Source organism: Mus pahari, chromosome 1 (assembly GCF_900095145.1).
Source record: "Mus pahari chromosome 1, PAHARI_EIJ_v1.1, whole genome shotgun sequence".
Lineage (NCBI taxonomy): Eukaryota > Metazoa > Chordata > Mammalia > Rodentia > Muridae > Mus > Mus pahari.
In genome coordinates, this window is record NC_034590.1 from 95,565,875 (window position 1) to 95,584,747 (window position 18,873).

Consider the following 18,873-nt stretch of genomic DNA (forward strand, 5'->3'; position numbering starts at 1 on the left):
GAAAAAGGGTGGGTAGCACTTGCATATAAGAGGCAGAGGAAGAAAGATCACAAACCAAGTTCAGCAAAGGCTACAAAGTGACCTCATCTCAGAATAATCAAACCAAACCAAGCCAAAAACTGACCAAGCAGCATGTTTTCAGTCAGCAGCTCCCAAACACCAAACCAGAACTCCCTCGGTGGAGCCAAGCACGCCTCTCCATTTTCAATATGCATCCTAGGAGTGACCAGATTTAGAACCCAATGTATTAACCAAGACGTTGACCAATACTGACGGCACTGCAAAACAACCATGAGATATTAGGAGCTGGTCTCAAGGAAACCAAGAAAAAAAATAACGCAAGTGGCTGAAAAGAGAGATCAAGACAGACTCCCAAAGAAAAGACAATTCTAAGGCACAAAGAACACATGCCAAATGAGGGTGGAGGGAGGCCAGAAACCTGTGCTTAGAACAGTGCTCCAGCATAGAAGTAAAGAACACCAGGAGATCCAGGAGTAAGCACATTCTCTGCTCCCACGGAAAGGGACAAAGGGAGCAGTGCTTGTCCAAAAAAAAAAAAAAAAAAAGCTTTTCAAAGAACTTGTTCAAAAGAAGGCCCAATACACACAGAGCAGGAAGAGCTATGGCCACATAACACAAAAAGAGAGCAGATACACAGTCTGAAGCATGGGGCATCGATGACTCCCAAGTGCAGCCCAAGTGACTTCACCCTGGGGGGATCAGTGTTCATGCACAGAGGGTCGATGTTATGAGACTCTTTTAACCAAGTTGAGCTGTGCCAGTGCTGGGCTGTGAAGAGCTACAGAAAGTCCAGGGCAGCCAAGCTACAGGGCCACCTCGGGAACCCAAAGTTGGACCAATCTTTTAGCCTGAAAGCACAGAAGGGAAGCTTGGTATCTTCTAGACCATTAAGAGATGCATGTTGAGAGGGTGAGATATGAACAAAAGTCTTGACAGTGTGTGGCCTGCTGAGGCCAGGACCTGGGGCCTCAGTAAGACAGAGAACATGTGAGCTACAGAAGCCAAGTCCCTGAGAAAGAAAGAGTATACCTTCCACACCCAACCCCAGCAGCAAGTTACAGAGGTACTGATGACAACCTACTATTAGGGATAACCATGCCCAGACCAACATGGGCCTCTCACTAAACGGCAGCAAGCTCAAGAGCTCACACGTGTTCCCCATAGTCTGGCTTTTTCTCCTCACCCGATCCATCTTGAAATTCCGCCCCAGAACATTTTTCTGATTGGCATCCACACCATCACAGCTAGTCAGGAACTCTGGAAGAAAGGCTGCAAAGAAGCCATCAAAGTCGACAGAAGCCATGTTGTAAATGGCAATGCCGATCTCCTCCTGCAGAAGGTCATGAGACTTATGAACCAGAACCTGGAGCAGCACATTCACGAACTGGAACAGCATGGTGGTCCGGAAGATCTTCTGCAAGCAGAGGAGTAGGCGCATGGGGCAGCAGCTCACTCAGGTCCCTGGGGCCACCCAGGCTTAATGTGGTCCCCAAAGTGCTCCCCGCAGACTCAAGGGACTCAGACTTGGCTCACAACTCCTCCTCAAGGAGGGATCCTTCCAGGAAAGGAGGGACTTACTTTGTGGTACAGTTTCTGCTTCGTGTTCAGAGTCTCCAAGTAGAAGAGATTTTGTTTGAACAGGTGGATGTCAGGCTGAAGAAAGGACTGTCCAAAAGCCTGAGGAATGAAACTACTATTTAATAAGCAGCATTTAAGCTTCCACAGACACAATCCCTCCAGGGCCTCTACCTTATGCCAGAATCAACCCTATGCAGCTCACTGGAAGGCTAGGGCAAGTCACCTGTCTCAATTCTGTCTGTCAGGGCAGACCTTTGCATTGCATCTCTTGTGTCTCAGCACCCATGTCTTCCCATGGACCCATTTCAGTCTCATGTATACCTTTTTAAAGGAAACTTTACAATAGTAGTTCTCAACCTGTAGGTTGCAATCTCCACGGGGGTCTCATATCAGATATTTACATTATGATTCATAACAGTAGCAAAATTATAGTTATGAAGAAGCAACAAAAATAATTTTATGTTTAGAGATCACAACATAAGGAACTATTAAATGGTCATAGCATTAGAGAGGTTGAGAACTACTGTTCTAAAATCTTTTCAAGAACCCATCTTTGAATTAAGACACCCATACTAGCCAAATCCTTGAGCAATCTGAGCAGACAGCAATAGCCCACCTGCCTACCTAGCCAATCTCTGCAGGGACTCTCCAGCTCCTTAGTGCCCGTAGCTCACAGGCTACAAGTCCTCAGAGGTTCTTTCTCAATCACTCCATTCTGCTTTGGGTTGAACATATGTGTAAACTACCTAGAGTAAAATGTCTAGGAATGAAAGTTACTAGCTCAAAAGAAAATTGAAACACATAATTCCTCAATCCACAAAACACTAAACAAACAAAATTCCTCCATCCAATTTAACTGATCAGAGACAAGAGGAGCTAGCAGCCTATAGGAATCCTTCCTCTATCAAGTGGCTACTCTACCCCAGGGCTGTTGGCTGTGCAAGGAATCTTGTCATTGCTGCTATAGTAATGGGATTTATCTCGTAAAGTCGGGGTTACGGAAGCTGGGCTGGGCAAAGCCTTTGGGTCTGTCTTTTTCCATCTAGCACAACATATGTTCATCTCCACTGTAGTGATATGTTCCTTACTTCTAAGGAATGGCCCGTCTGGGCCAGTGGGTTCACCCTTTCAGAGCTAGTGAATATTTGGACTGTTTCCAGTCTAGGGCAATCATGAAAACAGATGCAAGCGTCGTCTGTACAGGCTGTATAAACATACATTCTCATTTACCTCAGACTGCTAGATCATATATTCAGCCATATATGTAACATTGTAAGAAACTGCCAAACTATGAAACTCAGTGTCTCACTCTGCAGCCCACATGGTCTGGAACTACATGCATCACCACGCCCATCAAAGGCTCCTCCTTACATGCTGTTAAAGGAAGGGAATGGGCATGTCACACGCATCTGCCCATGCCATGTACATGGCGTGCATTCTCATTTACCTCACAAAGCTCCTAGGAACTAGCAGTACTAACTCCACTTTACAGATGAAGAGACTGAAGCACCAAAACACTAACTTAAAGACTAACAGGGTCAGAGTTCAGTGTGACCCCACACTTGCTGTAGGGCCAGGTTCAAAGAAGGGGGCCACATGCTCGAAAAGAACCCAAGGGACATGGGCCAAGAATGCAGGTGGCACCCAGGAACAAGGCCTCCATATTCTCAGGGCACATTACAGCTTCACAAGTAAGCACTCCACCGTACCTGCATGATGGCACTGAACTGGGGTTCATTCTCCATTTGCTCCTCAGCGATGCCCCTCTGCACGCTAGCTAGGACAGTGGACTTGAAGAAGTACCGCCAGTTGTGATGGAGAGTTCGAAAGAGGAGCTCAAACAACTCAGCCTTGACATCAGGGGATGGGCGCTGCAGAGAAATCCACACAACACTGCATCTTCCCTCCATGCAGCTTGGAGACCACCACAGAAGCCTAAGAGGCGCCAGACAGTAGCCAGTATTCATATCCCACCCACACTTCTGCCACTTCCCATGCAGAAGGCCCTGAGCTATTGAGGGGGCAGTTCACCAGGAGTGCTTAGAGAGACGGGACTACACGTGAGACATTAGGATGAGTACCAGGAGTCTCCTCCTAACAAGTATCTCAGCTTTAAACACTAGGAAGAAGGGCTACAACATGCAAAGACAATGAAAATATGGATTTTTCTATTCAGAATACAGCCAGTTTGATTGGTCCTATCTTCAGTTTATGTCCAACCCTCTTCTGGGATGGAAACAGTGAGCTAGCTAACCTTTATGCAACCTGAGAGACTAATGACAGTAAGATGCCCTAAAAGCAGCACTGTTACTCAAGAGAAGCAAGTCTGAAGAGCACTTAGGAATCCCAGAAACCTAAAGGTCTCCCAGTGGAGGCAACATGCTGTGCTAATTGCTGCCGTGTGTGGCTCCTTTTCCTGCAGCCAGCATCAGTATTCTGAGCGAGCAGGGCGTCACTGAAGCACGATTTCCTAACTTAAGCCCAAATGTTCAAGTTACCAGCAAGCACACAAGCTACATCATTCCCAACACTGCTGCAGAATTCTGTGACTGTAAGCTGCAGAGTCATGTGTGTCTCAGAACCCAGGGCTCTGGACTTTGGTCATAGAGAAAGCTGTAAGATCAGCTCCCATTCCCCAACTACTGCTGTAACATCCCATCTGTGTCTACACTTACTCTGGTCTTGCTACAGTCGGTGCCTGTCACTAAAAGCCCTATCTGAATTATCAATAAGAACCAACCCTTAACAAGACTACCAAGGTGAGAGCATTCTTGGGGGTGGGAGGGAGAGGAAGAGAGGTCCCCTGAAAGAGCAGTATGTACTGACTGTTGGGCCACCTCTCCAGCTATGAGTTATGAGCATTCAAAAGCCCTAAGTATCCAGAAATAATTTTTATTATTGATTTTTTGTGTATGTATGTGCATGATGTACCCATTTCTGGGGGGAGGAAGGACCCCAAAAACTAAAAGAGTACTGAAAGAACTCATAAATGAGATTTAAAACACAAGGCACTTCCCCTTCCTCCCAGTAAGGAGGCACCATGGGGTCCTCCCTCCCTACGTACCTCAGCAATGATGGGGTACACTTGCTCCATGCACAGCGCAATAATGCTGGGGAGGAAGGGCTTGAACACCTGGCCAGGCTCCTGAACCACCACTTGTAGAATCTTCAGGAACTTCTCCACCACCCGGCAACCAGTGCTGCCTTCATGGAGGATGCTCTCAGCCAACTGTTCTCTGCAGGCAAGAGGAAGCCACAGAATAATAACTCACAGTGATTCTTTAGGAACCAGCATGACAAGCAACGATTACAGCAAGCGAGGGAGAGGAGCAGGAAGTCCTGCGTTTTGTAGCAGACTTGTTCCTTGCCTCTGAAGCACTGGGCAGTGGGTGTGTGGTTACCTGGTAAACATGTTGAGGAAAGTCTGTATGATCTGCTCTGTGAAAGGCACACCCATCTGTACTCGAAGGCCTCGGAACAAGGTGAGGAAGAAGCTGAGCATCTCATCAGTCACATCTAAATGAAGGACAGACAGGCCAACAGTCAACACCACGTGCACAGGGACCCAAGACAGCTCCGGCTTCATCAGTTTTCCTTTGCAATCTGCACTGTCATCTCTCTCTAATCTCTCCTACTGGAAGAAATGTCCCCAGCACCATCAGAGCCAATGACAGAAAGTGGAAGATGATTAAGGGCCTGCTGAGAACAAGGCTCTGGTCCTGGGAACAGCTGCCTGATTGCTCACAGTAGGAAATGGAGTTGTCTCAGCATGAAACCCAGCACACTGTCCCACATCCAGCATGGTCAGCACTCTCGGTGAAAATGAACCACTTTATGCTCACATCCAAGAAATTATCCAACTGGGTCAACACCCGAGTACCTCGGCATTTCCCTCTAAGACCAATCATCGCTGTAGTAGGTCAAGGTTAAGTGGATAAAAGTAGATAATGACAGAGTGCTCAGGTCACACTGCCCTGGGCCACCAAATGGACTTATTGATTCTGGTTAGTGTGGTTCCATATCCAGGTCACAATGTCAATGTCAGTCACATGGGACGTTTTGGTTCTTACATACACAAAGTGCTTACGAGATGCAATCAGTACATCTAGGCTCCGCTGCCTAACACCAACGAGTCTACTGTGAATGCTTTCAGAAGAGCCAGACCTGTCTAGGGTGACAGCAGCACTGACAGTGGTTTAGAAAAGCACATCTGCCAGGTGCTAAGGAAGCAGCATCCACCTTTCCTCTTTCCTCTCCTTCCTGTCTGTTATGACGCCTACTCTCTCACCCAATCACCTTAATTTACAAAGGCAAACTAGGCAGGAGGCTGCAAACAACTCCATGTCACAGGACAGGCACCAGGCCGACACCAAGGGCTCTGCTCATCTCTCCAGACTTTCCAAAGATGGCATAGCTTTGCCTCTGTCTGTGTGTGTGCCCTCACCGAGCACAGCCCAGGCCAGCTGCTCTATAGATCTAAGCAGGCAACCTGGCCCTTATGAACACCATCATCCAAAAGGCAGGCTTCTGAGCCAATTCTTACCTGACTGATGGATAAAAGCTGGAAAGAGGGCCAAGGAGACCTGAACAGATTCCTGCAGTGACTGGTAGCAGATCTGCCGAGACTTGGTGGATTCCCCAGAAATATTCTCCACGATATCTTCCAAGACACTAAGTGTCTGGTGAATAATCACTTTGGCTGTAAGTCAAGATGAAGCTGCAGTTATGTGTTGCCTGAGATACGGTATAATTAGAGGGGACATACACAAGGGAGAGAAGAATCTTGCAGAGGAGAGACCAGGAAGACTTAAGGGAAGTCTTAATAACAAGTAGAATTTATCTCTTTCATTATATGACCCTATAGGCACCAAGTCCTATCTCTCTCCTCTTCCTTTTTACCTTCGAGACTCCAGTTGTCCTCCTATCTGTACACTTAGACTTATGCCTTCTCCTCATCTACCTCTAGCAATAAATCAAATAGATGATAGGCTGGGGATGTAGCTCAAGTTCTTGCCTAACAAGCACAAGGTCCTGGGTTCCATACTCAGAATCATACAAAAACTGGGTGTGGTGTACCTTTCAATTCCATCACCCAGGAGACAGGAATAGAAGTTCAAACTGCAGAGCTGAGTTTGAGGCCAGCCTAGGCTTCAGGAGACACTCCCAAACATACACACACACACACACACACACACACACACACACACACACACACACACGCACACGCACACGCCTGCTTCTCCATAAAACACCAACTTGGCCAACCAAATATCCTATAAGCTGATAAGAAGACTGAAGAAACAAATGATCAGGCAATTAACACAGGAGAATTGACTCATCTCCCTTCAGCACCCACCCTGCTAACCACACAGGCACAGCCTACCATGCAATGTAATAGTGATGGCTTTAGGAAAAATTGCTTTATCAATCTTTGGCCTATCAGGTCTATAGTCTGATAATGTATACATACTTATCTTTTATTAGTGGCAACATATTTAACTATAGCAATACACTGACATATAAGTTCACAGCATGATTCTCTACACTGCACAGAGAATGGTGGCAGTGACTAGCCAACATCAGAAGTGAGCAGCAGAGGGTCCGGAGCCAGCTTATACCTTGGGTAGGATCCAAGTCAGGCCCAAAAGACCCAACTTTATTAGGTTCTTATGATGGTCAGGGACAAAGTTTTAGCGGGGCACCTGCCATAGGAAAAGAAAGCTGTCATCATTCTCCTACATGAGTGGAGGCTGCCTGACTCAGTCCAAGCCTAGCAGGCTCAGCCTTGATGAACTCCATAGGCTGGTCCAGACTGAAGCTTAGAGAGCCACTATCAAACCTCCAATATGCGTTGGGCTGTCTTGAACCTCACAGAGTTCACTGGTTCCTATGTGGGCTAAAGCTTCAATCAGAGGACGGTGTGACAGGAAGAAGGCATGCTGAGGAGGTGTGCAATGTTAGCTCTGTTCCTCTAGTGAAACTAACTGCTGAGCTCTGCTTTCTTCATCTGAAACAGTGGCCAGATAATGTCCCCTCACGGGACAATGGATGGAAGGCAATGACTCACCACAGGCTAGATCACTGAAGACTGGTCACAGGGAGGCACAAGAACAAACAAAAGGCACTGACACCACTGATAAGAAGCAAGCACAAACTTGTGCATGCTCAGAGACTGTGATAAGGCTAAGAGCCCATGAAGGACAGGGTGCCAGACATAAAGGGCAAGGTATCGGGGCTAAAACAATGGAGTGTAGCAACAAAAATTAGATCTGTCTGACACTCAAGGACAAAATTTAAGGACCAATGCCTATTTACCAAAACATAAAATAGACTGAAAGCATAGGTAAATGTGTGACTGTGGCCTACCCACAGATAGTATATTACAAACCATGAAAGTCAGGCAGGCAGGTAGGATATGCTTGTACACTCAGCACTCAGAGGCAGGGGCAGGAATATCAAAACTTCCAGGACAGTCTGAGCTGTACAGAGTCTACCTCAAATAATATAACAGCAGTAACAACAAATACAACAACCAAAGCATTAAAGACCTTATTCTCAGAAAGCAAGAGACAATGAGAAGCGCACACCTTTAATCCCAGCACTCGGGAGGCAGAGGCAGGCGGATTTCTGAGTTCGAGGCCAGCCTGGTCTACAAAGTGAGTTCCAGGACAGCCAGGGCTACACAGAGAAACCCTGGAGAGAGAGAGAGAGAGCGAATGAGAGAGAATGAATGAAAAGCGGTACAGAGCCTCAGACTTAGCCATTCAGACTTCTACCTCTACCACCGTCTCTGCCACAGGTCTTCTCTGAACGGTCAGCTAATCTAGTCTATGTGATGAATTCAAGAAAAATCATCTCAAAAAAACCCAAAGAAAAATAGTGGTTCCAGCAGGCTACCATGAAGAAAAAGTGAGCCAGAAAGATGACAAGTTGACTACCTGCATTCTAAGCTAGCCTGAGATGCAGTTAGACCTACCTCACTCACACTAACAAAAAGAGCACTCTTTATTAGCACCTGTGAGATCTCACAGAGCATCCCTGTTGGCATTATTCTACAAGCAACACCATCTAATAGTGTTTTATTATTCCTGATGTGAAAAGATGTATTCTATTTTTAAAAATATTTTGTATTTGCTTTTTTTCAGAGAAACTTGATCCTTTTTTCCTTGAATTAGAATTGTCTCATTTTCTTCTCCTTGTTAATGTAAACAATCACACCTCAGTATTATATATGAAGGCACATGTTCTTCTAAAACCTCTGAAATGTTTTTATTTGTAAAAGGTTAAGGCCACTCAGTAGACAGTTCACACAAGAATCTGAAATAGGTTCACAGTCACCCTAGGGCTTATAGATGGAGGCAGCACACAGGCGGTGTCGTCCACAGAGGGTTTCCTTAGGTTTCCAACACTTAGCTAGCAGATAGGGGAATGCACTCAGGAAGTATGTCCAGCAGATGTACTAATGAATTAATCCCTTTGGTAAGCATCTACCGGTCTGAGCCTTTTCTGTGAAGCAAAGGAATTCACTTCAAGGGCTTCAGGTGCAAATGTCTACACAGGAGGTACTTACTGTCATCAAGTGGCACCTTTCTCTGGGGGGCAGTAGCACTGGGCTTCAGGCTATGGTAGTCCCGGGAGAGTGCAGAGATGAGGCTGGCATGGTTAATCGAGCGCAGGGCCCACTGCTGCTCACTCTCAGGAAGATTTGGCCACGGAAGGAGCAAGGTATTAGAAAGTGCACGGCAAACCAACACCTGCGCCTAGAAGGAACCCAAAGGCATCCATCAAAGGTCAAAAGGAAGTGAAAGCTGGTAACCAATAGAGACACATTTAGTACCTGATACACTCGGCTTCAGATCCTAGGTGTCTTTCTTACAGCCTGGTCATGCTCTACCTAAAGGTACCCAGGCAGGAAAAGAAACACAGAAGTAACCCCACATCTGGGTCTCAATGTACAGGGTCAGCCCCCAAAAGCCTAGCTGGTATTTACCTTGCTCAATCTGGCAGTCGAAGCCTCACAGAGGGAGACATCTCAGTAGATATAGACTCTAGTATAGCCTTTGATGCTGCCCTCTGACCCACAAAAAAGCACTAAGAACAGGCTCACAAGAACACTCTCTTGCTCACATTCAGGTCTCTGAAGAACCTGTCTGTAAACCCACACACCTCTTCCACTTCCTGCTCCTAACTACTCTGAGCCTCCTAAATAGTTTCTCAACCCCAGAACAAAAGTGTGTGAGAATATAAGCCAGACTGGCCTGAACCAGAGCACAGGAAGTTTTCCCATCTGAATCAGGATTTTGGCCATGAGTCAGAGAAACCAGTAAGTTGTGCCAACGCTACCCCACAGAAGCAAGTCTGTGAAGCTGAGGTGGCTTTCAACTCAGAATGTAAAATCGGAATCAGCCTCTTCTGCCTCCACTTCCCCAGATCTTCAGCCAGAGCTCCAAGAGTGCTAACTGGGATGTGTCCTACCTTGTCTGTTAGACGCTGGGCAGAGGCATCAACGATGCTGTTGAACACCTTCTGCACTGCAGGGATGCTGATCAGAAAGACAGGCCGCACTGTGGTGGCTAATGAGACCAGCAGGTGGCACGCAGACAGCAGCAACTTGTCTTGGACCTAGAAACAGAAGATATGTGACATGTTGGTTTACTTCATCTTCTGTTTGACTGCTATTGGAGAGTTTCCTCAGCTGGCAGCAGTTAGACTGTTAACTATACCATTCACTGAAGGATGTGTCTGCAGCGGCTCCTAAGATGACTCTCAAACAAAATCACAGTCCTCTAGTCCACACCTCTAGCTGCTGCCTTCAAGTCCGCATCATTCTTTTCCTTCTTCCCAGCCAACCCTCAACTTGCATATATCTGTTCTATTACACAGTGGCTTCACCGTATGCTGTCCAAGTCTTTCCTTCAAACACAGCAGCAGTCATGAAGCCAGGGTCCCACTCAGCCCTTCCTTTCTGCATATAATCTCAGCAGTCTCCTAGTCTCTCCTATTTCTGTCACCTCAACATGCCTAAAAAAACTTGGTTCAAATCACTGGCAATTTCTAAACCATAAAAGTTCTTGGAAAGGAGTGGTTAGAAACTGGTCTCAGCCTTGCCTGTACACACACACACACACACACACACACACTCACGCTCGCTCTCTCTCTCTCTCTCTCTCTCTCTCTCTCTCTCTCTCTCTCTCTCTCTCTCTCTCTCTCTCTCTCTCTCTCTCTCTCTCTCTCTCTCCACCCCACCCCACCCCACCCCACCCCACCCCAATAGCCATGCTTGCATCCAAAAAAGCTTTTTAGAGTATGGACCAAACATGGGTAAGACTGAAGAGAACCACCACACCAAAGACTCAAGGTCTGTAGAATTATTTATGAAGGATGTATAATGGTAATTTCCTAGAATCACAAAATATTTCTAACCTTTAACACCATAGTCTACTTATTCTAAGGAAATTACATAACAAAATAAAGCTATATTCTTAAAATCTATATATTTGGAAATATTTATTAATTGAAACACAAGATCTCATGCAGTCCAGACGCCTTGGACTTACTATGCAGTCAAGATGACCTGGTTCTACTTCTTTTCCTGAATGTTGGGATTTCAGGTTTTTATGCAAGGCTTCGTACATATGAGGAAAGCACTCTACTAACTGAGCTAAATTCCCAGTTCACTTTCCCCCAATGGAATTAACCTAAAAGTGGAGCAAGAGCTAGGGAAATTATGGAACATACTCCTTAAGGGCAAAAGAACTTTTAGAAATCACCATTATGAATACAACAGGTTTATGAAAGTCAACACAGCTCCCATTGGAACTCACTGCCTGCATGTGCAAGGATAGCAAGATCACCTGAATGCATGTGCCATGCAGGTTAGCAATCTTACTAGGTTAGAGGACTACTAGGCTCTGTCCATTTTACACAGCTATACCATTTACTTAGCAATGTCACTTGTGACAACCACTCTAGATCTCCAGCATATGCCAAGAGTAGACAAAGGGAGCACCTTCCCATCAGTGAGAGAGTCAAAGCACATTCTTGTCAGGAAACAACACTGGGTACTATGAATACTCAAGTTGCTGTGTACTGAGGAGAGAACAAAGCATGCAGGGAACAACATCAGTGCCTGCAGCTATCTACAAACTCTATAAAACCACAGAGACATGTCTAAAAGGACTGTCACCAGTCTTGACTATGAGCAATGCTGTTTCAAGGAATGAGATCAAACAGCAGCAAAACTTTTTAGTCAACAGAACTGAGTAGGTACTTTTACAATGAGGAAAGCCTAAAAGTCCTACCTGAGCATATGTAGACTACAACTGAAAATACACTTGAGGGCTGGCACAATGGCTCAGAGGGGAAAGGCCCTCACCACCACAAACCTGATAACCTACGTCTGACCTCAAGGACAACCATGGTAGGAAAGAGAACCGACTCCTCCCAGGTCTTCTCTGACTTCCACAGGCATGCTGTGGAGTTCATGCACGAACAAATAAATGTGATACAAAAAAAAAAAAAAAAAAAAAAAAAAAAAATTTAAGAGAACATGAAGCAATCCAGTTGTTACCACCCAGTCAGGATAGCATTTAGTCTTATGGTAAATAGGACTATAGAGAGGGTTAGACTTAGGTAAAAAGTACAACATTTTCTGTCTTAAGACCTTGGTGCTGATGAGAGGTGTGATCGCGTCCATTGTGGTAGAGATGAGTGTCACAAACTGCTGTGTGTTCTGTCGATGGGCTTCACTGCAGTACTGCGCCAACCAGTGGGAGTAGGCCTGGAGAGCCGCAAGTGACTGAGCGTGCCTGCGGGAAGGAAAGAAGCAGTGACCGAGAGAGCCAGGTGAGTCTGGTGGCATGAGCTTGTCTCCACCTCCATGGGGAAGAAGACAAGAACTCCATGCACTGTGCAGAGCACTCTAAGACATGGTGACAGCATGGACATCAATCACCTGCTCACACTGTCTGGAGATGAACACACATTGCAGTTCCTACATAACTACCAGATCTCAATCTTTCTGTGGCACACAGTTTATTTAAGAAGATAACAAATATAAGGGGAATGTGCTAAGTTTAAAAACTAAAAATTTACTATGGTCTAGATAAGTAACAGTATTATATAGCTTTGACAGAAGATTCCAAAGCTCAACTTCCCCTCTAAGTACCTGTCCACCTAGAGCATCCAGGTGTTTAGTTTCTGCAAAGGCTGCTCTGGATCACACATTTATAAAATACACACTTAAAGTTCACAATAAAACCAGGCATGGTGGCACACTTGTGACCCCTGTACTCCAGAGATGAGAACAAACGCTCCAGGTTCAAATCAGACTCAACTACAAAGTGAAACCCTGTTTAAAAACAACACTGAAAATAGCCAAATAAGCAAATAAAACCCCAAAACATGCCGGGTATATCTTTTAATCTTAGTTCTTGGAGGCAGAAACAAGCAGATCTGAGTTTGAGGCCAACATGGTCTACATAGTCTGTTCCAGGTCAGTTAGAAACAGGAAAACAGAACACATACAATTCCAAAGCTCACAGCTCTTCAAAGATGATAAGCAGGTCTTACAGAGGCAAGGCAGAAGTCTATCTAGTTCAAAACACTAGCCAACACAGTTACATCCAGCCTTTCTACAGTCACCACTAAACAATCTGAGTTGATATTCTGATAAGATCTAAATATAGAGTTCCCCATCAGATGGGTGCCATGAAGACCCCTTTTCGATCACTGTTACAACTGTCAATGCAAACTGATGAATCTTTTAAAAAAATATGACTATATGGATTTTTACTGTTTTGTTTTATTTCTAACTAAGTATAACCAGAAAAAAAAATCCCTTAAAGCCAGCTCCTCTGTGTTTTTTAATACTCCAGACACATTCAGGAACCACTTCCTTACTTACTGACTCTACAGCATTCTCCAACAGTACCCTGCCCCAAAACTTAGTACATTTCCCCAAAGGAGTTCTGGTTCCTTTTCGTGGAGAAATTTTATGTTAAACAGCAGGTCTTAGATATGAGGGGCAGGCAGCTGAAGTGCCACAGTTTCTAGAGTCTGCCCACGGACAGAGCTAGGATGAAGACAGAAATCACTCCAAAATTAAACAGCATCAACAATGATCCAAGATTACATTACTGACATGATGTAAGACAAAAGACATAGAATGCAGCCATCTTATTACAAACACTTAGCCTAAGGCTGAAACAGAGAATAACCTTGTTAAATCTGGACTGTAGAATATTCCTTAAACAGTAAACTAAGGTCTGGGTTCCATGATATCTATCTGCCTCTTTCTTTCTGACACACCTCTACTCACTCATAAATCATATATAACTAGGGACTACTCTGGATTACAGGAGACTGACTTATTATTGGATCATGATCAAACCTTCAGCTATGTGTGTGTAAATTAGATATTAGCTTGCAGCTTTTTAAGTGATTATAATGGTAATATATAGTTCTATTAAGTAACCCCGTTCCTAGGAAATACCTGAAGTAACACCCTATCTACAATGTATCAACTTGTTTAACAAAAACAAACAAAAAGTATGCAAACACACAGAAAAAAAATCCGAAGAACCAAAATCGTTAACTCCAGGGAAATGAAGGTATTTTATTCTATTCTACAGTTTCTTTGTTTGTTTGTTTTCTCTTTTTAAACTATATTTTACAGATTTTCAAAATCTGTAACTTTTTGTTAAGAAAAAAAGGAACTAAGTAGCACAAAGCAGGAAAATGTAGATAGTCTTAACAGGAGCTGGTATCTTTTTCACATTCAGAATCCACTGACCAGTCTACCGTTTACTTATAGTCTAAGAACCTAACTAGGAAGCCCAGCAAGGCCAGCAGCTGGAATCTAAGTGTTTCAGTCAATGTAGTTCATACACCAGAGAGCTCCTCAAGGAGGCAGGAAGGCTCTCAAGCAAGCGTCCTGCAACCCTGCCTGTGCAAGCTGCTCTGATCAGGAGCCAACTGACATCTTGCTCAGGAGTTGCCACACAGATTCCTCTAGTTCTCAAAGAGGAAAGTAACACGTTTTAAATAGAAGACTAAAGTAAGCAAGTCTCTTCTATTTAGTTTTCAGCTGAAGCAAATAACATTTTTTTCTTTCCTTCTTTTTCCTTTTTGGTTTTTAAGGTTTTGGTTTTTTTCCGTTTCTGTTTGTTTTGGGTTTTTTTCTTTTTGGTTGGTTGGGTTTTTTTCAAGACAGGGTTTCACTATGAATCCCTGGCTGTCCTGGAACTCACTCTGTAGATAAGACTGGCCTTGAACTCACAGAGATTCTCCTGCCTCTGTCTTCTGAATGCTGGTATTAAAGGTGTGTAACACCACTGTCTAGCCACGCTTTTTCTATAAAAACCAAAGATTTTTGCAGACCACACACTCTTAGCTAGTGCTAGTTAGCTGTGGCTGTGGTGTACAAAGTGGCCCCAGCTGCTATGCAAATGAATGTCCATGGCTGTGTTCCAATAGAGCATGCTGAAACTGCACGCTTCACTGTCAGTTCCAACAGACTCAGCTAAAGGCTCATCTCCAAACTAAAACATAGCTGTTTACCTGTCTGCTAAATGCAAAACCAGAGTTGGCAGTCAAGCTTCCCAGAGGGAAGTTTCAAAAGACATGAGTTTCCTCTGACTTAATCTTTACACAAAGGATACCTTGACGTAGCTGGGTGCTAAGCATCATATTTCTATTATCCCAGCCCATTCTTCACTTCCTCTTTTCAGTCTCTATGAAGAAGTCTGTTTCTTCTGTTTACTCACTGGAGTACCTCTTCTACTCCATTAACTGTTACCTCAGCCAGGATAGGGAAAAAGATCTTAACTGTTGCAGCTTAATCCTCCTCTTCTGGCTACTTTTAAAATGGGGGTGGAGATGAGTAGATGAGTGTATGTGTGGGGTGGGGTGGGGGGGGGGGGTTGTCATGGTTTATCAGTCTCTACTCTAGACCTGAGCAAATCTTTTGGGCAGTCTAACAGGATGCGGTTTTATTTCCAGTCTCCAGATGCTAACCCTTCCATGTACTTCCCCAATCTACATACTCTACATGAGTATCTTAAGTCAAGTGTCAAAGTAACCTGAGATTCTAATTTAATACACAAACATCTGGGCCCCATGCTATCCTTGCAAACTTAAAATCTAAAGGAAAACGTCAGGTTTGAGTTTGGACCAATTGCTGGTGTATAGCTCCCATGGTCCTTACAATGTTTCCTCAAATAAGAACATCTTTTGCTTGAAAACACTTGGTCTTTGCCCTCAGTTCCAGAAATAGCTTTAGAATAGTCAGTCTTTCTTTGGTACTTTTAACAACCCTTTCCAACACACCTGAGCATATGTTAAGCAAGGCAATTAATCTATAAAGTCCCTAGATTGCCAGGGGTAAGGTCAAACTGCCAGGGGAACCACCCATGTGCTTGGTGGGTTGGGACTTTAGCCACACTCAGCCTCTGGAGGAGGTAAAAGGACTAAAGGATTCCCTGATGACTTAAGCAATCAGTCAAGCTTCCACACTAACCCCCAGGGGATTATGTGAACTGGGGAGCCTCTCAATCACAGAACACATGCAGGTTCCTGGAGGGAGTCTACTCAGGAATGACAGTGAGGCTCTTGAGAACCCCTCATAAATCTTTCTCTACTCATCTCTTCTAATAAACATAGCTGTGTCTTGCCAAGTTCTGAGACTCACTACAGCAAATTAACCAATCTGTAGAGGAAGACATGGGCATCCCAACTTCCAGCCATCAGTCTGCAGCATAAGAAGCACACCTGGAGCAGCAGCTGGCATTGGAAAGCAGATGCAGATGTGATATCATGGGGGTTAAATCCTGCATGATGCTACCAAGTAGTAACAGAACTGGAGTTAATTAGAGGAAAAAGCACATAAATCCCCTGCCCCTGGTTGGGTGCATCTTTTGAGTGTAAGATGGTTGGGGTTTCCCACTATCTACCAACTCTGTCAGTGACTGTGAACTCTGTGCAGGGTGAGAGACACAGGGCCCAGGTGTTCCCAGGTACCTTTAATGCTCACCAATTCTCAATTTCACAGCCCTTCCCTGCTGTTTCCTGCAGTGCCTGCCCTGTAGAGCCTCATCCCTGCTCTCTTTAGTTCAACCAATTACATTTACCACGCCATACTCAACAATCTGTCTTTCTAGGGTCAGATAAAGAGCTTTCCCTTTATGTGTGGCAGCCACTACTGTTGGTTGCTGCAGTTCATCTGGAGGTAGGGTCAACATCTCTCAAGAAGGCACAATCACTACTCTTTACTTACACATCAATGAGGTCAGGTTTCAACACTGATGGCACAGCTGTTTCAATGTTGTACAGTTTTATCTGAGATCCATACAGAGTAACTTTGACCAACCTGTTAACAAAGGAATAGGTGAAAAAGGGCATCAAGCACCAGAGCCCAAAACAAACAAAATGAACAAGCTATCAAAGAAAACCCAACAGCTAATTTTCAGACCAAAAAAAAAAAAAAAAATCGGATCTCCAATTCTTTCCAAGAAAATAGCTAGAGCTGTGAAGTAAGGTTATATACAAAACCATTTTCTAAAGCACCACAGCATTTATGTTATCAAAAAGCCTAAAAACAACATCTAGTGGGATGGCTCAGTGGGTAAAGGCACCTGTCACCAAGCCTGTTCACCTGAGTTTGATCATAGTAGGATAGAACCTACTCCCACAAGTTGTCCTTTGATCTACACACACACACACACACACACACACACACTGAGGGACATTCACATGTGCACAGGCAACAGAGGAAAGGCTGAAAAAGAAGAACATGCCAGTGCAGTTTACTCTAGAGGGGATGGAGGAGGCAGGTAGAATATGGACTACTGTTTCCTCTCTACATTTCTAATTTCTAGGTTGTATATTATGAATATCTAATGCCATGTGCATGTGTGCACACATTTTTTTTTGCAATGTATTGCCACGTAGCCCAGGATGGTCCTCTTCTCCTCCTGCCTCAGCTTCTCAAATACTGTGATTAGACACATGACCTCTGCCCAGCTATATATACTATTTTATAAAGAAAAAAAAAATACTTTAAGGAATCAAGCCTGCTCTTTTGACAATTTAATTTATCTAAAGATCTGCATGATAAACTTAAAATCATTCCAATGTTTACAATGGGTCAATATATAGTAAAGGGTAAAATATCTGCTATAGAATCTAGAATCTAGGTGGCTGGCTCATATCCATCCATCCTCTGTCTCCCTCCTTCTCTCCTCATAAAATTCTATCAACTTCTCTAAAGATTAGAAATTGTTGGTAATAAATTGATGATAACACGCTGTAAGAAACAGATGCGGGGAGCAACTCTTTCTAGAAGTTGAGCAGTGAGCGTACAGGTTATTCATGGACCACTGTGTATGGTGAGCGGCACCAGGCACAGCAGAGCTCCTTGAGGATGCAGCAAGGCCCTCCGAGCTGAGTAAGCACAACAGCACTGCACAAGTTCTGGCCAATTCCACACAACCCTGCAAGCAGACCTCTCAACTGAGGAGGTAACTACAGGGGTCGATGCTTGGTCCCAGGCCAAGGCATGCGGGGGGGGGGGGGGGTGTCACCATCTTGAAAGAGCTTAGCACTTTAGAAAGAAAGCCTGTGCTCTGGAAAATGTTCCTCTCAGATGTATGGAATGCACGACTTTGTTCTAAAAGGAAACCATAAATGGATTGAGGGCTGGAGAACACTGTGAAGGGCACTGCCACAGAGTCAAGATCGCAAGAGTGAAGAGCCAAGTCGTTAACCAGAGCTTCAGAAAGAGATTCTGCTATAAGAGGGATGAAAGCAACTATCAGTGAGCTGCACAGCACTGCACACAGCAAGTGCTAACCCACAGCTGTGTATGTGAGCCACACAAGCACACAGGCCATCGGTGGCTTCTAAGTGGTCTAGTCTAGCTTTCTTCACTTTACTCTCTTGATACACCCACCTAGGCTGATGGCCAGCAAGTCTTAGCCATCCTCCTATCTTTGCCTTCTACAGTATAACTAAGCCATCTCTCCCTGTTTTCTGGTGTTTAGCTCCTTAAATCATGTGTACATTAAATATGTAGTTTACTATGTGTTTATCAACTGTAATATCAAGTTTTATGTGACCTAGAAGAGAACACTGGTAATCTCACACTGGCTAGTCAGATCATGAAACTATAGGAAAGTCTTCTCTCATATACTAGTGTCTGTCTCTCTCCTTCTCTCTCTCTCCTTCTCTCTCTCTCTCTCTCTCTCTCTCTCTCTCTCTCTCTCTCTCTCTCTCTCT

At 44.5% G+C, this 18,873-nt stretch overlaps 1 protein-coding gene across 3 annotated transcripts in view; it reads right to left on the reverse strand.

Moving 5' to 3' along the window:
* The window catches only part of Xpo6 (exportin 6), a 97,017-nt gene that overhangs the window by 1,822 nt on the left and 76,322 nt on the right, over positions 1–18,873 (reverse strand). For all 3 annotated transcript variants that reach the window (XM_029547714.1, XM_021205397.2, XM_021205405.2), the window contains 10 exons: positions 16,874–16,966; positions 12,263–12,407; positions 10,075–10,221; positions 9,170–9,359; positions 6,143–6,298; positions 5,001–5,115; positions 4,664–4,835; positions 3,309–3,470; positions 1,600–1,698; positions 1,205–1,435 (listed from right to left, as the gene is read on the reverse strand). In XM_029547714.1, coding sequence (XP_029403574.1) covers positions 1,205–1,435; positions 1,600–1,698; positions 3,309–3,470; positions 4,664–4,835; positions 5,001–5,115; positions 6,143–6,298; positions 9,170–9,359; positions 10,075–10,221; positions 12,263–12,407; positions 16,874–16,966 — 1,510 coding nt within the window. The remainder of the gene's footprint in view (positions 1–1,204; positions 1,436–1,599; positions 1,699–3,308; positions 3,471–4,663; positions 4,836–5,000; positions 5,116–6,142; positions 6,299–9,169; positions 9,360–10,074; positions 10,222–12,262; positions 12,408–16,873; positions 16,967–18,873) is intronic.